Source organism: Cricetulus griseus (genome assembly GCF_003668045.3).
Source record: "Cricetulus griseus strain 17A/GY chromosome 1 unlocalized genomic scaffold, alternate assembly CriGri-PICRH-1.0 chr1_0, whole genome shotgun sequence".
NCBI lineage: Eukaryota > Metazoa > Chordata > Mammalia > Rodentia > Cricetidae > Cricetulus > Cricetulus griseus.
The window spans coordinates 31,957,171-31,982,579 of NW_023276806.1; the positions used below are offsets into that span (position 1 = coordinate 31,957,171).

General features: G+C 39.7%; 1 protein-coding gene across 3 annotated transcripts in view; it reads right to left on the reverse strand.

Moving 5' to 3' along the window:
* LOC100752268 (calcium/calmodulin-dependent protein kinase type II subunit delta) overlaps window positions 1-25,409 on the reverse strand; it is a 244,069-nt gene that overhangs the window by 17,349 nt on the left and 201,311 nt on the right. For 2 of the 3 annotated variants that reach the window (XM_027395664.2, XM_035450695.1), the window contains exons 14-15: window positions 24,406-24,447; window positions 21,971-22,019 (exon numbers count right to left, since the gene is read on the reverse strand). In XM_027395664.2, coding sequence (XP_027251465.1) covers window positions 21,971-22,019; window positions 24,406-24,447 — 91 coding nt within the window. The remainder of the gene's footprint in view (window positions 1-21,970; window positions 22,020-24,405; window positions 24,448-25,409) is intronic. The other variant, XM_027395667.2, reaches the window with a different exon arrangement.

A 25,409-nucleotide genomic window follows, 5' to 3' on the forward strand; every position in this document is an offset into this window, starting at 1 on the left:
TAAAAGAGTAATGAAGAACAAGCAGACTGAATTTGAGAGGAAGCAAGGTGTGGATTGGGAAGGGGTGGAAGGGGAAAATGGAAAGAGGGAAATGATAAAATTATATTTTAAGGAAAAAAAACACCCTTCTTTGTCTTTCATTTTAGGTCAGGTTCAAAGGATATTATAAAGCTACCCATGCCATATCCTTGGTTTTAAAAATCAATAGGTGCCCCTGTCTTTACAGGTTCATTCAATTAGTCAGTTTCCTCTACCTCTTTGTATGAGGCAGGCATGGCACCATCGCAACACCAGCATCTATCATAGTTCCTGGCTAGAGGATGTGTCCAATAAGTATTTGAATGAACAAACCCAGATTAAAAGTCCCAGTCTAGTGGTCTTTCCAGTACATAATATTGCTTTTTTTGTGCCGGATAAAGCCTTTAAGCAATACAAAACAGGATCTGAGGATGTACTTCAATAATAAAACCTGTGCTCAGGATGCAGGGAGGCCCCAGTTTCAATCCATAGCACCAAAATAAATCCGTAATATTAGAACCTAATAAAGAATAAATTTAGATGAAAGCAACCTGTTTTGTGCAATGAAAGAAGAGATTTTCCCTTCTGACTCATAAGGAATGATTATAAAAATAAAACAAAACCCTTTCCTCTCCATATTTTCTCCTTTTTACTACTGGAACTACAATTTACCAAGTAACCAGCTGGGTTACTTCTGGAGTCCACTGTTCCTTTGTCCTCATATACAATCATCCATGAGTCATTACTTTTCTTCGGAACTTGTGATGTTTCCCAGGGCACATTCTCAACCTTCATATTTCAGGGCAAGCTCGTTCACTCCTCTGGTTTTAACCACATGCTGAGGATTGCCCAATCTCCACCACAGAGTCCTCATCTTTCCAGTCTCTATGTTCCTGTTTCTCACAGCTTGCCATGTTCTAAGAATTCATTTATTTTTCCTTGGTGTTTTGGCTACAGGTATGTCTGTGTGAGGGTGAGGGTGGACATACTGGAACAGTTAGTTTTAGGCAGCCATGCAGGTGCTGCGAATTGAACCCATGTCTTCTGGAAGAGCAGCTAGTGCTCTGAACCATCTCTCCAGTCAGCTTGCCATATTATAAACATGCCTAGGTATAGGACATTTCAGGCTCACTTCACTTTCTGGATTAACCTGCCCTGTTTCTGCACCTTTCTCCTTGACTACTGGCAATGAAGTCTACTTTTCTAGCCAGAAACCTTGGCGTCTCCTTTATATTCATACCCTCACAAAATGGACCACGGGGGTCTCCTCACTGCTGAATCTTTCTGACCGTCCTTTCTCTCAGGGCCCATTGCCACTGATCTGATCTAGACTCTCAGAAGACCCATCTCCAGGGTCTTCTCCTACATTGGTCCATTCTGCCCCTCACTACAGCAGAACCATCCACCCTACTCCCATTAGGTTTTCAGGGCCTTTACTGTTCAGAAGTCAAAGATCAACTTTTTCTACACACTTTAGTACTTTTCCAGCTTTCTGGCTCACTTAGCACCCATTCTTCAGCCACCCTAGGGACTCTTGTTATGTTACTGATTCCTTAATCACTGATGACATTGTGTCTTCTCTCTATTTCCCCTTCTTCTGCCATCTTGAAGTTCTGCCTGGATATCTCCTTCCCTTGCCTTGCTCATAGGTTACCTCCTCTGTACTGTTGCTGTCCCCGAGGGCTCCACACCCAGCTATTTTTATCTCACTGTGATTGTACTGCAGTCCCCAATGAGTATGTGACAATTTTGTATTCTGAACACTGGGAACTAAGCCAATGTATCTAAATGCATATGTATTTGAACACATACCCAGACAGTCTATATAGAATAGAGTACACATTCAAAATCATTAAATAAACGTCAGATACCTGTAAGCTGGGTTTACATGACCGAGCCAAAGAAGATACAACACATACAGGCATAGTCGGGAAAATCTAGGGGTTTCCAGGCAACTTTGAAAGGTGTTGATTCACTTCAAGAAAAGAAGAGTGTAAAGGAAACATCTATAGTCAGTGAAATTTTTACGTGTTCACATTTGTGATTAATCAGCTTATTGAGAAAACAAACCCAGGCATCTAACTGTCTGCAATGTGGTTTTTAGCCCCTGGATGTTTGCAGATTGTTACATGTTGAAATGCTTTATTGGGTTGTGTCTAAAGGTTACTTACTCAGTCATCAAAAGATACCTAGTAGGAACAGTGGTCTGGTTTGTCTGGAGCTGTCTTTGCTCCTCGGAGGCCCTATACAATTCTACTCAGTCTTTCCCACACGTATACTGCAGTTCACTCTAACGCCTGCCTACATTTCTCAGATGGAATTCACTCGGCTCCCAGATGCTTGAAGGACAGGGAGATGGAATGACTTGCTAAGCCACCCAGCAAATTCAGAGTAGGCCAAAACTTGAGCTTTATGAGGCTCAGGCCCCCTGCTTGCCATTCAAATCACTAACCTCTGTTTCTTTATAGCCCGCAGTGCTTAATTCAATATTTTGAAATCATAAACCCAAATGAGCCACCTAAATGCCTTTGAACTTGCTATGACAAGGTGACTGACTACTTAATTACCGGACCAGGCTTGCAATTAATTACTGTGCCAGTTCCACACATCTGGGAGCCCCATGGCTTTATTGTCTTTTTCCATGCTGCCATTAACAAAAATAACCCTTGGGAACAGTTACATTAGGCAAATATACAAATTAGGATCATTTTCACTCTATTGGTAGTTTTATAAGAAAAGGTGCCTATAAGCCCAGCTAGGCTTAGAATTCTCTGTGCAATTAACAGCTTGTTTCTTAGTGACTTTATTTTTACTTCAGAAATTTTGTGTTAGTTAACACTGGAGAGAATAACTTTCATTATTATATCACTTAAAATAATACCTATCAAAGAGTGCGGCTGGTTGGTTTAGTAATCTATAAGATTTCATTCAAATATTAGATTAACAATCAATAACCAAATTTATATATAGGAATGTTTTCAAAAGTTACTATACAGTTTCTACTATAGAAGGCATCTATTCAAAAATACTCACTTCTCAGGGTTGGAGAGTTGGTTCAGTGGTTAAGAACAGTGACTGCTCTTCCAGATGACCCAGGTTTGATTCCTACTATTCATATTTCAGCTCATAACCTTCTCTAATTCCAGTTTCAGGGCATCTGACACCTTCTTCTGGCCTCTGAGGGCACCAGGCTTGCACATGGTACACAGCATACATGTAGGCAAAATACCCTTATGCATTAGTGATGACGTGGATGATGGTAATTTTAAGTAACTCCATTTTAGTAACTCTAGCCTCCCAAAAATAACAGAAAAAAAGTACTCAAAGTATCCCTGTACTTTTCTCTAGACTACACAGTAGCTTCAAAGTCAGTTAACTGGGGAGCAAATTACACGCAGAAAGACCCAGCACTGAGATTATTTAGTGTACATGTTGGCCAGCCTAGATTTTTAAAATTCTTAAAGTTACCTTTGAGCTGATAATGAAATGAAATATATACTATTTTAAAAGTTAAGGGATGTGTAGCCAGGCCTGCTGGTCCATGCCTTTAATCCCAACACTTGGGAAGAAGAGGCAGGTGGATCTCGTTGAGTTTAAAGCCAGTCTGTTCTACATAGCAAATTCCATGAGATCCAAGGCTACATGATGAGACCTTGTCTTGGGGAAAAAAAACAAAGGAAAGGGATGTAAAAACTAGTGATAGAGATTTTCATAGGAAAAAAAGTAAAGACTTTCATGGTATAAAGAAACTGTGTGGTTATTCAGAACATTCACTTACATAAAAGAATTAAGATGAGCCACATAAAAGCAATTGGCTAACTGCTCTGCTACCCCAAGCTGACTTCAAGATCCTGGAAATAGCTCAACATTGAGAGTACCATCAAGTGTGTATAGTATTAGTACGTTCCATGACTCAGATCAAAGTGCTACCACTTTCTCTTAATAGTTGACAACACAGAAGGAGGAGGGAGAAGAAAAAATAAAAGAAGGAAGGAAAGGAAGGAAAGATGAAAGAAGAAAGGAAGAAGAAAGAAAGGAAGGAAACTAAAGACATAACATCTGCTTGTTTTTAAGATGACAAATTCTAGTTTAGACACAGATCCCTGTATAGACAGACTTGGTTGCTCACAGCCTTGCTCAGAGATGTTTTTGTTTTTCAGTTGGCATCAGTCAATGGAGAAAGGCATAACTGCAATGTAAGAGATTGTCTGCTTAGTCCTAAATGGGACAACTATATTTGCCATTAGGGAACATCATGGGAGAAGAGGTGGGAAGGATTTATGAGCCACAGACGGGAGTGGTAGTGTGGAATGCTACACCCCCCATCCTTTTGCTTTTGTCATCTCCTCTTTCATAGCACCCGCATCCTACTGTCTTTCTCTATAGCCCCTTCCCTGCCTTGGTCCCTTTCTACATTCCTTTCTGTGGTTACTTTGGTTTTATACTCACAAAGGGAGCTAGGAGCCACAGATAAACACAAATATGCTTAGTTTGCCTTTCTGGGTGATCTCTCTCAGTATAATATTTCTAGTTGTATCCATTTCCCTGAAAATTTCATTTTTCTTTTAAAAAACCATTTAGGCTTACTCTAGTAGAACTGAAAAACATTACTGCTTGATATTTCTGGAGTTCCCTCTGGTATTTTTGAAGCTTTTCTTCCCATTTCCGAGTTAGTAGAAGTTCTTGGTCACATTTCAGCCTCTCAAGTCAAAGAGTTTTGATAACTAACTTTGGGTGCTTATTTCAATTTTAAGAATGACACTTTAAAAGTGTTCACCACTGGTTTAACCCATTTCGACATAATCTCTTGTAAGATACCATGACCAAGGAATATCTGTTGATGTCACCCGTGGTTCATTCCATTCCATATTTTCTGGCTAATTCTTTGATGATGATCAAGATGGTGATGATAATGTGTGTGTGTGTGTGTGTGTGTGTGTGTGTGTGTGTGTGTGTGTGTGGCACATGCCATGGTGCATATGTAGGGGTGAGAGAACAACTTAGTAGAGTAAATTCTTTCTTTACAACTTACTGTGGGCATGAGGGGTCAATCTCAGGTCTCCAGGCGTGCATGGAAGTGATTTTACCTGCTGAGCCATCCCATTCATTCATCTAGCTTATTACTATGTATAGTAACTACAAGATTCCACTTAAAGCCCATCATCATCCATCATGTAACTTCCAGAGTCCACAAAGAAGAATCTGCGAGGGCAAATCAGACCAAGTGAAGAAGAAGCAGCAAGGCTGATTCACAGAACATGGGGTAGATTAGACTCCATCTTCTTCCCTGCCCTACTGTGTGAAATACTGGAGCAAGTGTTCTCCATAATTAGCGGGGAGCCAGTGGAAAAGTTGATTGGACAAATAAGAAGATAATTAAGCAAGATGATTGTAAGCCGTAAACTGATGAAGATAATATGAACCTTCTTGACAAGATAGTAGCATAGTGTGTTTGTCTGTGGCACTTTGACCAATGGGCAGGACTCAATGTATTTAGCTCATGTGTTTATCAACCAATACTGATAGTATTGGATCTAACTTGGTGAAGCAAGTAAAACTTAGAGTGGTCTGTCACAATTTCTAAGACTTTGTTAGGATTAGAGGGAAATTACCTGTAATTTTGATGTTCACTACAGAAACATGCTCACACAGGCATGCAAATTTCTACAGTTCTTTCCATGTCTCTGTGCATATGAAAAACAGCAACAATAAGACTCCTTCAGACAAGAGCAATTTCTTTGATTAGCTACTATATTTTTCAAAGCTTAATTTGGAAAGATAAAACTGCCCTATCAGACCCAAATGTTTTATTAACATGGCGCCCCAGAGTGGCACAACATCAACAACTTAGCTGTGGGATATTCTGTTCTAAATTCAGTTTAGAATATTAATTTACAAGTAGTTATTAGAAGTGGGACTGTTTTGCAGGCATATAATCTCAGCTACTTGGGAGACCATGGCAGGAGGCTGGGTATCAAAGTTCAAAGCTAGCTTGGGAAACTTAGTGAGACTCTGGTCCAAACAACAACAAAACTACAAATGTAAAAAGAAGGTCAGGGATGTAACTCAGTGGTAGAGCACTTACCTAGCATGTGTGGTGCCCCGAGTAACATCTAGAGATTTGTAAAAGTGCCTGGCCAAATTTTGCAGGCTCAATAAAGGCATTATTGGTTTAACTAATGTGACTTCAATCAAAATTAAATTGGTTAATTATGTACTTCAGAATCAACAACAGTAAGCTTAGCCCCACATACTCTATGCATTGTGCTCATTTTCATAACTTTTCAAATGTTCAGAAAATGTAATGTAATAGATACATATTTGTGGGTGAGATTTTTCCCTTTATTTATTGAATTCAAAAGATGAGCACAAGGGCTGGGAAGGGGACTCAGCTGGTAAAGTTCTTTGTCTCCCACATTGCTGACTGACCTGATCTGTGGAATGGGTCTGTTTAAAGGGGTGAATGGATTCCTGCAAATTGTCCTATGACCTCTACATGAGGCCAGGGCATTTATGTCTAAACACACACACACACACACACACACACACACACACACAGGGAGAGAGAGAGAGAGAGGGGGGGTAGAGAATGAATAAGCAAATAAATACAATAAAAATTTAAAAATAAAAAACAAATAAAATGTAAAAGGACAAACATTTGCCAGATACCACTGCCATTGTTTGCGAAATGATTAATATACAGGAAATTCATGTCCACCTTGTATTAACTGAGAGTAAGGTAATAATAACAGGACTACCCCCACAGAAAAGCACTTGGGAACAACATGGCGATACTTATTTGGAATTTCTGATGAATGTCATAGGGCCCAGGCTGAGTACAAGCATGCCAGCCAATGAAAAATGAGGCCTAGTGTGTATGACATGTCAGGTGTTCTAGGATACATTCTGACTGTTAAGGGTATCATCTCTACTCAACCCCCACTGCTGAGGATACCATTCTGTCTGTTCTCCTGTTCACTCACCCGGACACACTATCTGTCTATCTACATGTTTGTCTGTCTGCATCTTTCCTGTTTCTCCTCTTCAGTTGGACTTGACAAGGCAGGTCCACTCCAGGCTGTGATTCAGCAGCAGCAGCCGCAGCACCTGACTCTACAGACAACAGCCATGACAGCTTTTCCCACAAGACTTCCAGCTTGGTTTGCTTTATCATCACATCAAAAAAGATGAACTCTATCAGTTTCCCAGCTTCTGCCTCTCCGGCTTCTTGGAGATGCCTTGAAACTTTTTAACTCTCAACCCTTGCATTCTTTAACCTGCACATGTAGAGATACATAGATGTAACATGGTGATAACATGTGATCTGAGAGCTGATGTTAGTAATAAAGATGCAAATAAAACAATCCTTGCTTGCCTGAACTAGCAAGGAAAGTGGGAGTGTGTGACAAATACTGTTGCCACTGAAATTGCTACAACTTGAGAATTTATTGTTCTTAAATAAATTGTGATATGGTGGAAAAATACAAAATGTGCACCTATTTGTTCTTTCTTGGCATGCATGCTGAGATGGATCTCTGGAAGTTATGCATGCAAAGCAGGTGTTCTGCCACTGAACTTCAACTCAGCATTCTTTTTGTTTGTTTGCTTGTTTGTTTGGTTTGGTTTTTCAAGACAGGGTTTTCAACTCATCATTCTATCTGTGTTTTATCTCTAAGATTATGAGGGGTAGTGTCATGTATGCAAAAATCCACAGAAGTAAATTTTGTTATTGGCTTGATATTTTAATGGCTGCCAGGACATGATTTAACTGGTATACAATATGTTTCCCTCCTTTATCAGTTAAATAACTATTCTTGCTACTACCCAACACTACTCAGATTCTATAAAAACAAACAAACATCTACTCTAAGGAAACTGGTATTCTAGTGTGGGGAAGAGAGACAGTAACCAAATAAGTAAACTTGTATTTCTGATAATCACACACGTTAGGAAAAAAAGAACAAGGGGAAGGGGACAAGGAGGGATGCACATGTAAGCAGAGTTTCTGTGGAAGATCTCACACACATAGGGCAACATCTGATGGGAGACTAGAACAGAAATGTGTATCAGAACACACCAGGAAGCAATAGGAAGAACAAAGGCACCAAGGCAGACGCTTGCTTCACACACCAGCAAGAGTGTTCTTGTATTGCATGTGCTAGAGAAGAAGTCAGGTGGGAAGGGAGTACTGTCAGGGAGAGGCTCTTAATGGATTCTAATGGATTTGGCAAAGCACTGGAGAATTCTAAGCAGAACACAGATACATTTTAAAAGCGGTAGTCTGAATACTGTGTCAAGAATAGACTACAGACAGAAAATGCAGAGGAGAAGCTGTGCCAATGAGCAGGCAAAAGATGCTGTTATTTTGGGCCAGAGTGATGGGGAAGGAGTCAGCAAATAAAAGCCAATTCAAACTAACAAAACAAAACAAAAAGACCTCACAGTATGTGTCCTGAAGGAGGAACCAGAGGATCAGCTGAGAGACTGGATATGGGGTATCAGTAAGACTGATGACACAGCTATATTAAAGGACCTGGACTGTGACACAGTTATGCCAAATTCAATCTATAATTTATAGGTGCATTTGGACACACATTTGGAAAAAGAGGTTGGAGACTTACTATATCTTAGGGTAATGCAATATGATCAAAACCCTGTAGACTGAAATAAAAGGCCCACAGAATGAGGAAGGAGGAACGGGGAGTGTTTTGTGGGGGTGGGTGTCAATGTGCACTGACACTTTAAAAATGTTATGTATGGTGTATGTGGTGTCAAATACATTCACACAGACTATTTACCTATGTATCTATGAGAATAGTGAGAAGGTTTGGTGGTAGCATCACAAGCTTTTAATCCCAGTGTTCAGGAGTCAGAGGCAGGAGGATCTCCGAGTTCAAGGACAGCCTGGTCTACAGAACTAGCTCTGGAAACAGCCAGGACTATGTAGAGAAATCCTGTATTGGAAAAAAAAGAAAGGGAGGAAGGAAGGGAGGGAGGGAGGGATAGAGAGAGGTAAGGAGAGAGGGAAGAAGGAAAAAAGAAAGATAGGCAGGAAGGAAGAAAGACAGAAGAAAGAAAAGTTTGGAAATGGTCAAATTTCAGTACAGTTTTAAACTAATCAAAAGAGATCAAACTAGCCTTTCAAAGGAACTTGCACGTTGTTAACAGTGTCTTTTGGGTACTAACATGATCACATGCAAGTGCCCAGAGGGACCATATGGCTCTGGCAGAGGTGTTATTTCCACCACAGTAAAGTGAATCACAATCCTCAGCACTAAGCTAGTTCTCCTTGCCCCGTAACACAGAGTAGCAAATTCTTCCCAGCAACGGCTAACAAAATATGCTGAAAGAAACAAGATGCACTGCATAACACATAACATTAGGGAGAAAACATCTGTTTGTGCACCATGGCGAACAGTGACTGAAGTAATAACGCAGAACAAAATAAGTCATTCCTGGGGAACTATAGGGTGCACTGGGTTTCATCTGAGGGCTGGGCTCCTCACTCTGCCTGCCTCTCCATTTCCCACACACACTGGATTTTCAGTCCTAAAAAATGAATGAATTCAAATAGTTTAAATATAGGACCCTCTGTGGGAATTACATGTTATAAGCATCTAGAGTTTTCACATGTGATGGTAGTTATGTCCTTATGTGAACTTTTTTTTGTTCCTTTTGCTGTTTGACATGAGAGCTTCTCTGTGTCTTCAAGATTAGCTTCCAAGTCCCAGTCCTCTTGCTTCAGTCTCTACAGTTCTGACGTTTTAGGTTAAAATTTGAATGCCTGTATTATTCCTTGTTTTAGAATTATCTCAGTGTTATCCAGAAACTGAGAACTAGAAAACAAAAGACAAGCTGTAGCTATTTAAAGGGAAATTTCACTCTGTCCCATCCCAGGATGCATCACTTTCAGAAATGAGAGAAGACCAAAAATGGTTAAGGGCAGTTCTATCATTCATGAGTCCGAGCTCTAATATTAGGTCAGGTCCTTCAAGGCTAAACTGCATGCCAGAAATAAGTCTTGAAAGGCAACCAGCAAAATGTCAAAACTAAAGGCAGAAATACACCAGGGAGCCAGGAGAAACAAAATTCCACAGGATCTGAACTGGGTTAGGTGGGGAAATCAGAAACAAGTCAGTGTCAGTTTTGCCAACCACAGACTTCTTACTGGAATAGGCAAGTCCTGAACCTGTGCACATTGCTCAAGCATCTCTCCTCCCCCTCTCCAACCTGGAGTCAGGGTTCTAATGCACCATTCAGAAGTTGCTTCCTCCACCAGCCATAGGATAATAAACCTGGCAGAGTTCTAATGGAGAGTTCAGTATCTGCACCCCATTTCTGTTAATAGACCTCTGTACCAGGAAGTTTTAACATTTCTCTTTCTACCTTTAAAAACTTCTCAAAGCTCAGGCCAGTGCTTCCTCTTACATATCTTTGTGCTTGCTAGAAAACCTGCCAGACATGTATCTTCATCATCAATTTTATGGAACAATTTCATATATTATTCCAAATACAAAGCATTGTATTGGGCCCCGAGAACCTAGAACTGTGAGGTTCAGGGCAGCAGCTGACAGTGTGACTGCAGTTCCATGGCTATGTGACTAACTTCCCTAACCTCCCAGTTGTTCTCCTGAAAGACTGCATTAATATTATTTACTTAGTAGTGGCATTTTCACCAAGATGTCAGGTCACTAGACACTCTACGGTCCTCTTTATGACAAGGGTGTATCTAATTAAACTATGAACCATCCTTATTTTATTTACTTCTCCCTAACAAAGGATATTTTTCATACAAGTGCAGCTCCAACTCATATTCACTTTGGAATACAGTATTTATTTCCTTTAATGGGGCTTGGCCTCAAGAACCCTTCAATACACACTTGCTGAAAGATGAGCTGAGTGAAAAAATTCAAGAAAGAACGGGAAGGGCTCTCACTCTGTCTGTTTGCTCTCACCAACCTACAGGTATCATCCAGCCTCCCACATCCTTCAAACGGAACAAAGCCACTCTGTCTGACTGTGTGTCCTTCCCCTCCACCTTCCCCCACCCCTTGCACACACTCCACACAGCTTCATAATGTTCCTTCTCTCTATGGACACCGCACTCACCTGAGGGCATCTCCTGACATGTCCCGGGTGCCTGGTGCATTTTCATGGGGTGTCACCTGTATTACTTAGCATCATGACCCAGTGCTCCTATGACTACATATTCACTCCTCTCCAGTTTCATCTACTATGGTTTGGATTTGAATTTCACTCCCTTTTATGTCTTCTGCATGGAATGTATTTCTCCTCTCTCACCTTCTGTACTGGCTAATACAATTCCTTACCCTTAAAACTAACTTCAGAAGGCAGATCTTCAAGGAGCTTTCTCAGGAAGATGGCAGTTTCAACGGGTGTTTGGATCCTGGGTTTGCATAACGCAGAGGCACATCAGCCACCTGTGAACACCTTGCATACAGTGGCACTGCTGCATCCGTGTCTGCACATCTGGAAACTGCTGCATCTGTATCTATCTGTACACTTGGAAACTAACACAGACCCTTGTGCTCAGAACTGATGCTAACTCTTCAAAACGCTGTTGTGGGCTCTGCACCATGGAAAAACCCTTTAGTGCAGAAGGTCTGGGTTTTAAAGATTTCTTTTGAGATATTTGTTTTTAATTTATGTGTACAAATATTTTGTCAGTATGTGTGGGTGTGCCATCCATGCCATCTATGGGTTTCATCCCTTACCTATTACATCTATGTACAGAAATCTTGAGACTAGTTGTAAAACACCTTTCATTTTTCCTCACGTACAACTTGTACTTCCCAATATTTAACTGATTACCAATGAGCATTCTAGAGCTTGGAGGTATTTAGGAAATTTGCCTTCTCCTCTTCCTGCACACAACTCCTATAGTCCAGTTAAGTGCTCTAAATGTAGCCACTATTAAATTGGACCATGTTTTAAATTAGATAGTGGGAAAAACATACACCAACAGAACTAAGAAAGTTTTGCTTTTGCAGCAGCAGCAGACCATTACCAAAAGCTACAACTAAGTCAAAATGCAGAGAACAACTAACTGAAAGTGGGTGACCAAAACAAATTGAAATGTCAGCAATATAATTTTGGGACCGAAGGCTCAGTGAACATCTTAGAAGAGGGACGTGAGATACTGCAATATCCAGAGGATCTTCAAGTCTGCAGTGAGATTGTGTCTTCCAACTATAACAGGGAAGCTGCACACCCTAACAACATGGCTGCCTAAACCAGACCTGAATATTTCCAACACTAGCTGACAACCCAAAATGGTTATGGGAAGTCCTACAGGGCTCCACTCCCAAATGAAGAGCTACACACAATTAACAACTCCTAAGAGAGGGAGAATTCATCTTCCCCAGGAATGAGTTTCCTGATTGGTTACCTAATACTGAGTGGTCAACGCTAGAAACATTTACATGCAGGCGACACTGAATCAACTTGGCAGGTTGTATTTACATGTTCACCCATTTATAAGTATATGCAACAGCAATGTTCAAAGAACAGAAGACTGGATTGGAAGGGAAGTGGGGGAGAATGGACATGAGAGAAGCAGAAGGGATGAGTGGCATGGGGGAAGCCTGTGTAATTTTTTTAAAAATTAAATTGAAAAAAGAATACTCTAGAAGTTCATAGCAGTAAATATATTGAATCTATTTCACTTATAGGAAGAATCACAATATAATCATATAATTTCACAGAATTTCCAGATATATTTATTAGCAGAAGACAGTACACACTCAGAAGGAGATGGCTTTTTAAGTAACTTCTTAATTATGGCAAGTAATTTAAGAATTACACAAAATTAACAGTGAGAAAAAAAGGCAAATAACTGTGACTTAACTTCTATACACAAATGAATGAGTTCAACTAGTGATTTTAGATGTTAGGATTTTAAAAAGTTGGTTTGTTTATATGTTGGGTATGTGTGTAGTCAAAGGACAACCCCAGGCTTTGGCCCACACCGCCACCTTGCTTGAGATAGGTTCTCTTTGCTGTTCCTTAGTTATGTACACCAGGCAGACTGGCCCGAGAGCTTCTGGGGAGTCTCCTGTCTCCAACTCCCATCTCCCTTTAATTACAGATGCTTGTACTGTGTGTCTGCTTTTATGTAGGTTCTGAGGATTCAAACTTACGTCCTCAAACTTTTTACGCACTAATCCAAATCTCTAGTCCATAGATAGTGTTATCATAATTTTTCATGGTTAACAATTTTAGAAAATGAAATATGTAACTTCTTTGGTACTGAAATGTGTCTAAACTACCAACTTTATAGTGCAACTGATGGCATATGAATGTATGTTAGCAGAATCTTTTTTCCAATTATAAATCTACTCTGTACAATTACATTAATTTATTGCAATTGTTTTGTGCTTTTCAGCTTGGAATTAATAATATTTCTATGATCATTCTGGGTAGCTTACATGACTAACATCTACAATACTATCTATCTATCTATCTATCTATCTATCTATCTATCTATCTATCTATATTTATCCATCCATCCATAGGATTTTTTTAGGCAGGGTTTCTCTGTGAAACCCTGGCTATCCTAGAACTCATTTTGTAGACCAGGGTGACCCCAAACTCAGAGATTCGCCTGCCTCTGTCTCCCGAGTTCCAGGATTAAAGGCGTGTGCCTCCAGAGATCTTACAAAAATCTGTTAATAGTATTATATCACAGACATGTAAGGGAAAAGTCAAGCATGAATTAGTGAATTCAGCATCTAAATTGTGCTTTTAGAAGCCAACTAGAATCACAGGGAATTTAAGTGACCCGCTCTAAGCAAGTTTAATAAAGGATGAAATTAAAAGCAGACTGCAGAATCCTGATTCCAGTCAGGCTATTGCTGACCTTTTATGTTTCACATCACTAAACACAGTGGGAAGAATACAGCATGAACTCATAGAGGAGACGGAATGTGATAAAAGTTATAATTTATATATAATTCTAAATTTAGCCCCTGTTAAATTGGAAAAATTTCAAAATTAGGTAGTGGGAAAAGCAAATGCATGAATAGAACCAGGAGAGCTTTGTACTTAATGTCATATGTATACAACTATATTATAATTAACTGAGAGTTGGCTAGATATAGAATGTCTGATGCTATGGATGGCGAGTCTGATCAATTATTTATTCCTTTATAGACTGGGTATCCTTTTGTAGCCCAGGGTAGCTGAGACCTGCCTATGTGGTTCCGGATGGCTTGGGACTTGGTACTCTCCCACCTGTGCCTCCAGAGAGCTGGGACACAGGTGTGTAGCTTGACATCCGGCATCTTTCTATGACTCATATAGAGTACTACCTATTAATAATGAATGTCAGATTTTAAAGATTTTGAAGTACTAAAATGAGTTTAAAGTTCGTAAGTCACAACCTAATCAAAGTTTAGATGCAATCTTTAAACACATCCACAGAGAATTCCCAGACTTCTGCAGACAACAAAAGCTAAGCAGGCTCAAGGCCTCGGTATAAAAACAGGATAGTTTTCAATGTAACCTACCTGTACCTACAACGTACTGTAAGTCACCTCCAGATTACTTACAATACTTAACATGATGTAAAGTCAATCCTGTGTGAACACTTGATCTATTTAGGCAGTTCTCTATTTAGTGGTTTGCAACCCCTTTGTCCAACTTCTACTTCCAAAGGTATTTATTTACATTATGATTTATAACAGGTAATACAATTACAGTTCTGAAGTAGCAACAAAAAATGATTTTATGGTTGGAGTCCCCATACCACGAGGAAGTGTATTAAAGGGTCTCAGCGTTAGGAAGGCGGGAGAACCACTGGTAAAGGAAGATGACATCATGCATGTTCACCCTGGTTTTGTCGGATTTTTCTTGGCATCTTTTGTTTTGGGGTGGAGTGTCCCCCTCACCCCCAGAAATTTTGATCCTTGGTTGAATTTTTAGATGAGGACAATGTGGGTGTGCTATCTGACTGTATACCTGTTTAGAATTCATGAATCATTTGATAAAATAGTGCTGTATCATTTTGTGTGCGTGCGCGCGCGCATACAAACTTTTCTCCCCAGTACTGGAGGTCGAACCTAAAGTCTCATACAGGCTGGGCAACTGCTCTATGACTGAGTTAAGTCCTCAGCCTCTCTATACTATTTAAAAAATAATTACATTTTATAAAATTGTTAAAAAAATCTATTTCTAGAACCTCTAAGCCCATAGTTTATTAGTATCGAGTGAGTTTGTTTTTCTGTTATAGAAATGTATTTCTCCCTACCTCTCTCTGTCTTAAGTGGGTTGGGACCAGTTTTGATCCTGCATTTTGTCGGAAGGGTTGCTGACACAAGCATCAGACAGCCACTGATGAAGACACAAGATACAAGCTCGACAGGAAGCACCTGGTACTGAGCAAATCAGTGAGGCCACACTGGTTTAGGTAAATTAGAAATGTGCCGAAGGGAGAAGCATCTAGAGAAAAGGAGAATGTTTGTGCACTGCAGGTTAGAACTGAGTTCTGCCTGAATCCCATGTTTCTGGCCCAAAAGATGACACCAGCTACCAATCTAAGCAACAGAGGAGTGGCTACCTTAAATGCCCTCCCCTAATAATGAGATCGATGACTGACTTATATGCCATTTTATAGCCTTCATCCAGCAGCTGGTGGAAGTAGAAGCAGACACCCACAACTAATCACCAAACTGAGCTGGAACCCAGATGCAGAGAAGGTTAAGTGAAGAGCACAGGGGTCCAGACCAGGCTGGTGAAACCCACAGAAACAGCTGACCTGAACATCCGGGAACTCTCGCTCCCCAGACTGATAGCTAGAATACCAGCATGGGACTGATCCAGACCCCAGGAACATGGGTTTCTGTGAGGAAACCTCAGAAATCTACGGGACCTCCTGTAGAAGTTCAGTACTTATCCTTAGCATAGGTGTGGACTTTCGGAGCCCATTCCATATAGAGGAATACTCCCTGAGTAAGACACAAGGTGGGTGGGCCTAGGCCCTATCCCAAAGGATACAATAGACTCTGATGACACCCTATGCAAGGCCTCACCATCCAGGGGGAGCAGAAAGGATATGTGATAGATAGGGTTTTAATTGGGGGGTGGGTGGTAGGGGAGGATGGGTGGGAGAAGGGAACTGGGATTGTCATGTAAAACAATCCTGTTTCTAATTCAAAAAAAAAAAAAAAAAAAAGATTAGCAGGTACGTACATACATGCAGGCAAATTCTTTTCTCTTAAAAACACCAAAAAGGACATTGTGGGTTAGAAATCTTAAAGAAATTATTGTATATACTACAAGCTGTCTAAGACACTTTAGGCTGATAGAATGGTGCAATTGCCACCACTCCTTGAATAAAGGTGTTTCTTGACTCATATACCTTCTGGAAACAGGATGTTCAAGCAAGAGAAGTCCTGAGTGACAAGCAGCACACAGGTGTGAAGAAGAGCAGCATCTGTTCTTTTACCCCAAGAAGTCCCCCACAGAAAGGGATATTTTCCTAACGGCAACAGTCCACATGGGCCACTGAGTCTATAAGTACTTGGTGACCACACTGTATGCTAATGTGCTGATTCAGAAGGCACATACATAAAGCTTATTTCCCAAGAGATTGATAGGTTAGCTCAGGAGCTGACAAGAGGGTGTTATCAGACACCAGATCCCAAGCAGGTGATAAGGGTCCAGCATCTTTGTCTTTAACAGGGCCTTCTGGAAGCATCCTATACAGCTTCTTTACCATCACCCCAGGAAATAGAGAAAGGGTTGAGCAAGGATGTAGCCCCTGCCAGTTGACCCCAGAACTAGTGAATTCTGCTTGGTGCGCTGAGCTGCACTGGCTAGACCTGCAAGGTGGGTGGCATGCGGCAAGGGATCCATGTGAGTAGCAGCTGAGTGGTGAGCCGAAGTGACATGCTGGAAGCAGGATGAGTGACAGATGATAAGGACACACAAAGCCCAACTTCCATGGGTGACACACAACTTTGGCATGCTGGGTAAGAGCATCAGGTGGAGCAATTAGGTGTGCTCATCAGGAAGGAGCTGACGTTGAGCAATGATGCTGGGTAGGTTAGGAGGTGGAGAGGCATTGTGGCATACAGCGACAGGCCCTGCAAACTGTGGCTACAGCCACAAACCAAAGGACAGTCTTCATATGCAGACAGTGTGGAAGCGCACCCCCATACCTATAGAAAGGATCACTGTTAGATGTGCCAGTCACAAGTGAACGGTTAATGGTGACACTGGTTGATAAAACTAGAAATTAATATGAAGTTTGACATGTATTCAAAATGCAAACAGCTAGTTCAACATTTTTGACTTAGTACTTTAAATTTTGATGAGAGTTAGTTTTTTTGGGGGGTGGGGTTTGCGAGACAGGGTTTCTCTGTGTAGCTTTGGAGCCTGTCCTGGCACTTGCTCTGGAGACCAGGCTGGCCTTGAACTCACAGAGATCGGCCTGCCTCTGCCTCCTGAGTGCCAGAATTAAAGGCGTGCGCCACCAACCGGCGAGAGTTAGTTTTAACAGGAGAAATTTTATTTTGTATTATGGGCCATGACTACTTCCTGTCTATGGCAGTAACTGTCCTTTGTTATAATGCCATTACCTTCCAAATTATTACTAACTCTCCATGGCACCAAATAAGCTGCTGAGCCTCCTGACACAGCATCAAAAATAATCTCTGACTTTTGAACACAAGACAATATTAGGAAGTTGTGCAAAATGTTGGCACTAGAATGTGAGCACTCTGCCCTTGGAGAAGGAGAACAATGAACTCTGGGAGATTTGTAAGAAGATCACTACAATAGGGACATCCTCAGGATGACTACATGCTTGGATAGGAACGGGGTGGGGGGGGGAGCTATAATGTAATACTTTTGTTCTGTTTATCTTTGGTTTGTTTTGTGTCAGGCTCTTTCTACATAGCTGAGGTTGGCCTCCAACTAGCGATCCAACAACTGCAGCTTCCTGTTAAGATGATAGGAAGGTATCACCATACTCACCTTCTTAACTATATTTAAACAAAAACAACACCAAAATCCCCACAGAAAACAGACAAACAAAAGATTTTTGGCTCAATCATGGGGAGATCTTGAGTCTTCCTTGCTCATTGTTGTTCCTTTACTATTTATTGAATTAGGAGAAACGGGCCTACCTTTCAGAGAAAGAGCTTAATGTACAACATACATGAGCTTTTCGCTCCGTATCTTTGATATCTCTTAACCATGACTAGTTTACAAAGAGCTCAGGTGAAAAAAAGGTATTTAGTATTTGCTGAATGAATGAAGAGACCCCGATAACCTACCCTACACAGTTCAAAAGTAACATGCAGATGGGAGCCTGGGAGATCGCAAGCTTCTAAGGGAAACGTAACAAGCAGACACAAATGAAAACTGTCTTTTTCCAGTCGTGGCTTCCAGCGTAACCCCTATTTTCTGCCTAAAAATTTCCACTCATCTATTTACTACTTCTGCTGGCTTTCTTATGCAAACAGCTGGCCTGGCAGTTAACATTCCAGCTACCCCTAAGACCCTGGGAGAGGAAACTGTGCTGTTGATGCACTTAATTTCTTTCTTTGATTAGGGCACCTGGTGTGTGACCCACCCATGCTCTCTGCAGAAAAGAGAAGAGAGAAAGTTTCATTTCCTGGGTAGTTGGTGAGGACTAGGCACCGGTAGGGGAAGCTTGTGACATGGCAGCAAGGGCCATGTATAGGTGCCGCCAGATGTGCATTAGGGGAGAACAGGTGTTAGAACACAGGACTATGCTGGGGAAATGTCTAGATGCCAAGTATGGGATTTTTCCTGAGTAATAATGTTGTATACAACCTTGCTCAGACAGCATGGACAGTGAAAGGAACTAAAGGAATTTTCTAGATGTGATATAGTCATGCATAAAGGACATAATTTTGGTCAAATTATATAAGCGTCTTTATAAGTTCCTACATGGAAGATACCTATGTAACTTTGCCTTCTAACAGAGCAAAACGATAAACATATTTTCCACTAAACAACACAGAGTGTAGCAAATCCTGGGGTGAACCGAGCAAAATTATCCAGGTGAATTAAGTATATCAGGCCTTTCCTGGAGGATTATTCAGTGACTTTGACAGAGGGAGAAATTCCTGGAGAAGTAGAACACCCAACAACACAAACTATCAAAATGAGGTCCAATCTTTCATCTTCTCCCTCCCTTACCTCTAGAATGATACCTGGGAGATCTTCCAAATCACCTTCTAGTCCTAAAGGTTTCTAGACTGTCAACATTAAAAGAACTAGCTATCAAACAGCTGCACATGTTTTAGAGAGAAGACAGTGAGGCCTAACGGGCATATCTATGACTCTGGCCATCTCTACACTAGTACAATGAAGCAGAAATGTAATTTACTCATTAGGCTCCAGAATATAAATGAACCTCTATATTCAATTACCAACTAGGCATTTCTTTTAATCTTGTATTATACTTTTTAATTTTAATGTTATACTCAATTTCTCTAGTATTTGCTGTGTGAAAATTCAGTATAACTCTAAAAAACAGTGCTTCAGTCTTTCAAATCCCTGAGGGAACCTTTGATTTGTTTAGTTTTGACTTGCTTCTTTGAGACAGGTCTTTCTGTGTCCACTGTGCTGATATAGAACTTGTTTTGTATGGATGCTTGGCCTTGAACTCTGATTTTTTTTTTTTTTTGTCTCAGCATCTTAAGTGCTGGGATTACAGATGTGTGCTACTATGCCCAACTGAGAAACTCATATTAGACATTGATATTTACATAAATTAAAGTTATCCTGAGAAAGTATTTAATAGCTCTAGTTGAATTCAGATGAGAAGCATTACAAATTAAAGCCATTCTCATAATTATCAAAGTATGAAAATATCCGAGATGGATGAACTGCATATACTGGGATGTTGGCATTCCCCTTGCTATACTCAGTTATTTAAAGACTCAGTTCCTTTGGTGGATAATGGATAGGTTTTTCAGACACTTGATTAAAAATTGAGGCCAGAGAATGGGGTGGAGACTGAGATCTAGTAGGCCTCAGCAAAGGCTGAAAAGTGAACATATGAGGAAAACTATCTGGCAAAGAGGACTGCTAGTTGAGGCCAACAGAATCCTGATACTGAATAGGCATAGAGTTCCACAGATGCTTAAAGTGGCCTGTAAAACAACCCTCCTCAAGCAGAGACTTTAGATACTAGTGAGACTTGGAATGCATGAAGTTGTATGTAGAACTGCATGCTACAGAGCATGTGTGAAACAGACCAGGCTATACAAATGAGCCAGAAAGCTCACACTATGTGACACACAAACCCCCATCCTCAGTGAAGTAAGACTATTTGAGCTCTGAGCTCTTTTTCCTCTGGCCTACTTCCTTTGTTGGAAGTATATATTCCCCCGCCCCTTCATAAACTGGTTCTACTTCAGCTGCAACTACCATTGCTCAATTCTTTGTTTTGATACACAATAGCCTAGAACCTCTCTAAGAGTCCCACCAAAGACTTATATAAGTTGGTATCAAAATCATATAAAACATTTCATTTAGTTGAAGAGCCAATGATTCTAAAACACTTACAAGATGTTGTTCCTTGAAAACCTAAATGGTGCATGTGTTTATTTGGCTAACAAAATGTCTTTATCTAGCACATTCCTAAGATTAACTTCTGTTCAAATTTTAGATCAGGGGTAAAAGTGGGATGAATAGACTTGATAGTATCCTTGACACCATTATCCACCTTTGCACTCTAAGAAACAACGAGGGGTTCTCTGTAGTAGAGGTAAGAGAGTGTACTAGTACTATAAAGAATACATGTTAACAGTTAACCAAGAAGATAAAGGTCAACAGAGGTGACTGCCAATGTAGTCTGCAACCATTTTCATTTCCTAAACTGTGCATATTTCTCATTGACCTGAGATTTCCTGGTTCTTCACTCTATAGCACAAGTACATGTTTTTTTTTTCTTAAGGACTTTAATGCCACCTAAAAAAATTACAGTGTTTAGTGGCATTTGTAGGCAAGGTATTTTGAAGTTAAGATTTAGATAATTGATGAATAACATCTTTCAATCTTCAAATTATTTATCCTTTAAATTTTTATTTTAAATATCTTTATTGTTATAATTCTTTTTGTCAGAATAATTTCTACTCAACCAGACTCCTGAAGGTGAAGCTGCAAATATTGAGCTACAAAAAGAACATAAAACTGCACAAGAAACTGAAGCAAAATTAACACTTAAAAACAGCCACATGGTCAAAGGAAGTAGGGTGACCAGAAGTGCATATTGAATTGTTTCTGCAGAGATTTCAATAGCTAGAAAGCTCTGGCAAATAAAATGAAACAGTTGTCAGCAATATATTAAGAAACTATATGAAATCTAGGCCAAAAGGTTTCCAAACAGAAAGCTTCACTGGCATTCAATGGAATGCCATTCAATCAAAAGTTAAAAAAAAATATACTAGCATATTTTCATGTCACCTCCTTTGACTATAATCTTGAGCACTGTCTTCTATACAAGTTTTAATGATATATCTAAAGTGCATATGTATTTTACGCTACTTTTTCTTTTGGTTTTTGGGATACGGTTTCTCTTTGTAGCTTTGTAGACCAGGCTGGCTTCGAACTCACAGAGATTCGCCTGCCTCTGCCTCCTGAATGTTGGGATTAGAGGCCACCACCACTAGGCTATTTGACTGATGTGTTTAAAAAAAGTCATTGTTAGCTGTGATGTCAACAATATGGTTGCACAGATCATAGTTTTAAATTTAAAACATACAAAATGTGAAAACCATTGACATAGTCATAGTGGTTCATTATTCAGAATAATGTATTCATAAAACAAAAATGAATTTCTTTGTGACAAGCCTTCTTTGGAATCTGAACTTATTGGTCACTTGGATCAGGCATGCTGTAATGGATGAGGAGGTCTAGGTTAGGGCTTTCCCGGTTTTTGGCTCAAGCCTACCTTTCACGTCTTCATCCTCAATTGTGGTGTTTGAGCTCTCAGTTGACTCCTGGTGAGAAGAAAAGACAGTGTTAAACTTCACACAACAAACTGTTGATTCTTCTGACAAACTTGGCTGGTGGTGCATACATATCATGCAAATTTCTTCAGCAGGTTGTGTGCATATGCTGACATGCAAACAGACAAATACATCAAGTGATTACTCAACAGAAACAAGACATCATATGCTGCAAACATTTCAAAGGGAGTCCTCTGGCCACCTAGACACTGAGGCCGGGTAAATCCAGGTGATTTGTACAAGTACAAGAAGGATGTAGTTTATTTAAAAATTGAGGAAGATGAGTTCATATTACAAAGCCTCAAACAGTGTGATTTTAGGAGGAAAAATGGAATATTTTAGGAGAATAAACTGGAAACTTAGAATAAATGGTTTATCCCTAACAAACCAGTCAGCAAAGAGCACCTTTGTGCTGGGCACTGTGTGAAGGCCAGAATTTGCAACTGTGTGCCTACCCACCATCATTGTAGAGAAAAGGCATTTCCTCCATCATTTGATTCAGAAGCTGGGGCTATCAAGCTGAGCCAGGCTGACTATAGTTGTCAAAAACTGTTACTGGCTTATGTTTCAGGACACTGGAATCATACAGAATAATTTAATTTTAAGATCAATTAGACTGTTTTTTTTTTATTCTTTTCTAACTCAGAAACAGTCACTCAAAAAGAAGTCTCTTCCCACAATGAAAAAAGACAAAATTCTTTGTAAAACTACAGATTAAGGTGAAGAGTAGCAAGCACTCTTAAAGTGCACTTCAGCTGCTGGTGGTAAGATCACATTTCTAAAAGTAGTTTCGTTAAAATGTACCAGTGAAATATTTTCTAGAAAAGACATGTCGCAGTGTTCATAACTATTCATTTTCCAGTTGGAATGATTAAAGATCAGAGCTGAAAATAATTGGGACCAAATTTGCAGTCAATAGCTTGTTGTTCAGTGAATGGAAAACAAGTTTTGGAAGATAATAATAATAATAATAATAATAATAATAATAATAATAATAAGTCAGTGTCCATTTATAGATTCAATATTTTTGGAAAGCTATCTATTTATATAGATACTTTTTATAACATTTAAACAAAGGAGATAAATTAGCTACTGTCCAGAGTCTCCACACATACAAACCAAGGAAAAATATTCATGCATTTCTTTAATGTGATGTGGCATACAGAATTAAACTCAAAATGAAGGTTAAACCCATGCACTTAAGAACAAATGAATTCATGTAAGCAATAAATCCATGCAGCAACTCTTACAAATGACAGAGCTAGAATTATGGCAGTGTCCGCTCCAGCTGCTATGCCTGGTTTTTCATTTGGTAGTGCCATTAATGGGATTGTTCTCATATGTGCTGGCCCTGGCTACCTCAAAACTTTTTTAGGACCTAGAACATCTCCAGTGTTATGACACTAATATATTTCTCAGACTAAGACCATAAAACACTTTGTTTTCAACATGGGTATGTGAAATATTGAACCAGAGATGAAACATACTTCCTGATCTTTCAACATTGTTCATTAGAGGAAGGAAGAGACCTGTGAGTATATTCAGTACCTTAGAAAAGTCATGCAATTTTTCCTCCCCTTAGATATGATAGTATATAACAAATTATAATGTGGACATAGAATACATTTAGAAAACGTCTCCTTTATTCCCTCAGACATGTGTGCAAGTGTTGGTATTAACATGGTGTACACAAAATTTATAATAGATGGAACATATTAGTCTTCATTCATCATAATACTTTACTATCTGTTACTGGAATTCATATAGATAGACAACAAACATATTTAACAAGAAATGGAACCCCAATTCTCTTCAAATTCATGGCAAACAGTAACACCACCAGCAATATTGTCAGTGACAGGAGTATACAAACAAGCAAACAACAGCAGCAACAACAAAACCACTCCAACAACAGAACAGAAGACACATGAAAAGCTCAAAAACAACATTAAGTTTTAAGGAAAAAAACAAAGTCATTATTTTTGAAGACAATGGAATGAAAGCAAGAAATTCTGAAATTTCATGCTGTGTGTGTTTGTCACACAATTCATGGACAGGTACAGGGAAATAAAAAGACCACATGGAATTATCTAAGGTCCAGTCATCCTACAGAAAGACTGTAAATGTTGAACCTGACCCTTGTCTTTTTTTATTCACTAAGATATCACTGATTTCTCTCTCAGGCTATCATTCACTTTGATCTGAAAGAAGTTTATATATAATTCTAGACTAATTAGGCCAAAAAAGAACACATGATAATGACAAGAGGGATAATTTTTTTTCGTTCCCACTTGAGATAATGAATTGGTTTCGCACAGGGCATTTGATGAGATGGGTAATCTTATCAAAGCAAATGGTGCTGATTCTTTCTGAATACCTTGTTTCCGTCAGGGTTGTGGATTACAGTAGTTTGGGGCTCCTGAGTGAGAACAAAATAGAGAAAGAAACAATTCGCATTGTTAAGTACATTCTTACTAGTCTGTGGGACCGAGCAGAGAGAGCCGACAGACAAGACCAAATAATGACAAAGCTAAAGCCATGTCAAGGGCTGTCAACAGCTGACAGGATCTCTGAGGAGGCCTCCCTGGTGAGGTCAAGAGATCACACACCTCCCTACCCAGAAGCAGCATGCAAAAGACCTTATTCCTGATAGATGAATGAACAGGCAGGGCTTTGCAGTTTGGAGACCTAAAGAGGCACCTGCTGTTTCACCAGGCCCTATGCCAGGCAGAGATGTCCTTTCTTCTGTACTGGATACTCTACTACTGCCTTCTGTCTCACAAAAATTGGCCAAGAATACCATAGATAGAATTATTTGAGAAGGTATCAAATTCTTTGTGAAGATTTTTTTCAGCTGTATTGCCTTGGGACTTGACTCTGATGTAATTGTAATCAACACAGTTGAATATCCTTGGAGAATCCTGAAACACTGGACCACAGTTAAAAAAAATAACAACCAAAAAACCCTACAAAACTGTCCAAAAGAATACATTTCAAAGCTCATGAAAAAACTTCTAAAGAATACTTTAAAAGTTTATTTAAATAGTTTTAAGAACCAACCAGTCGTAAAATGTTTTCATTAGAAACACTGTGGATACATCCTATACTAATCACATGGAAATGAAAATTTCTACTTTATAAACTTCATATACAGAATAGTAAGCTGTTAGGTAATCTTTTTCCATGAAGAAACTGTTATTTTCATATAACTTGCATAGCTTGGTATGAGAAATATTCTTAAGTGTAAAATAATATTCAAATACTGATGTAAAAAAGGATAGACTGAGGGTGCACACAGCAACAGCATGATTGCTGTGTGCGTTAATGGGTACGTTAGCACCTGTAAGTGGCTGTAACCATGGCCAACCTTCTTTGCAGGAA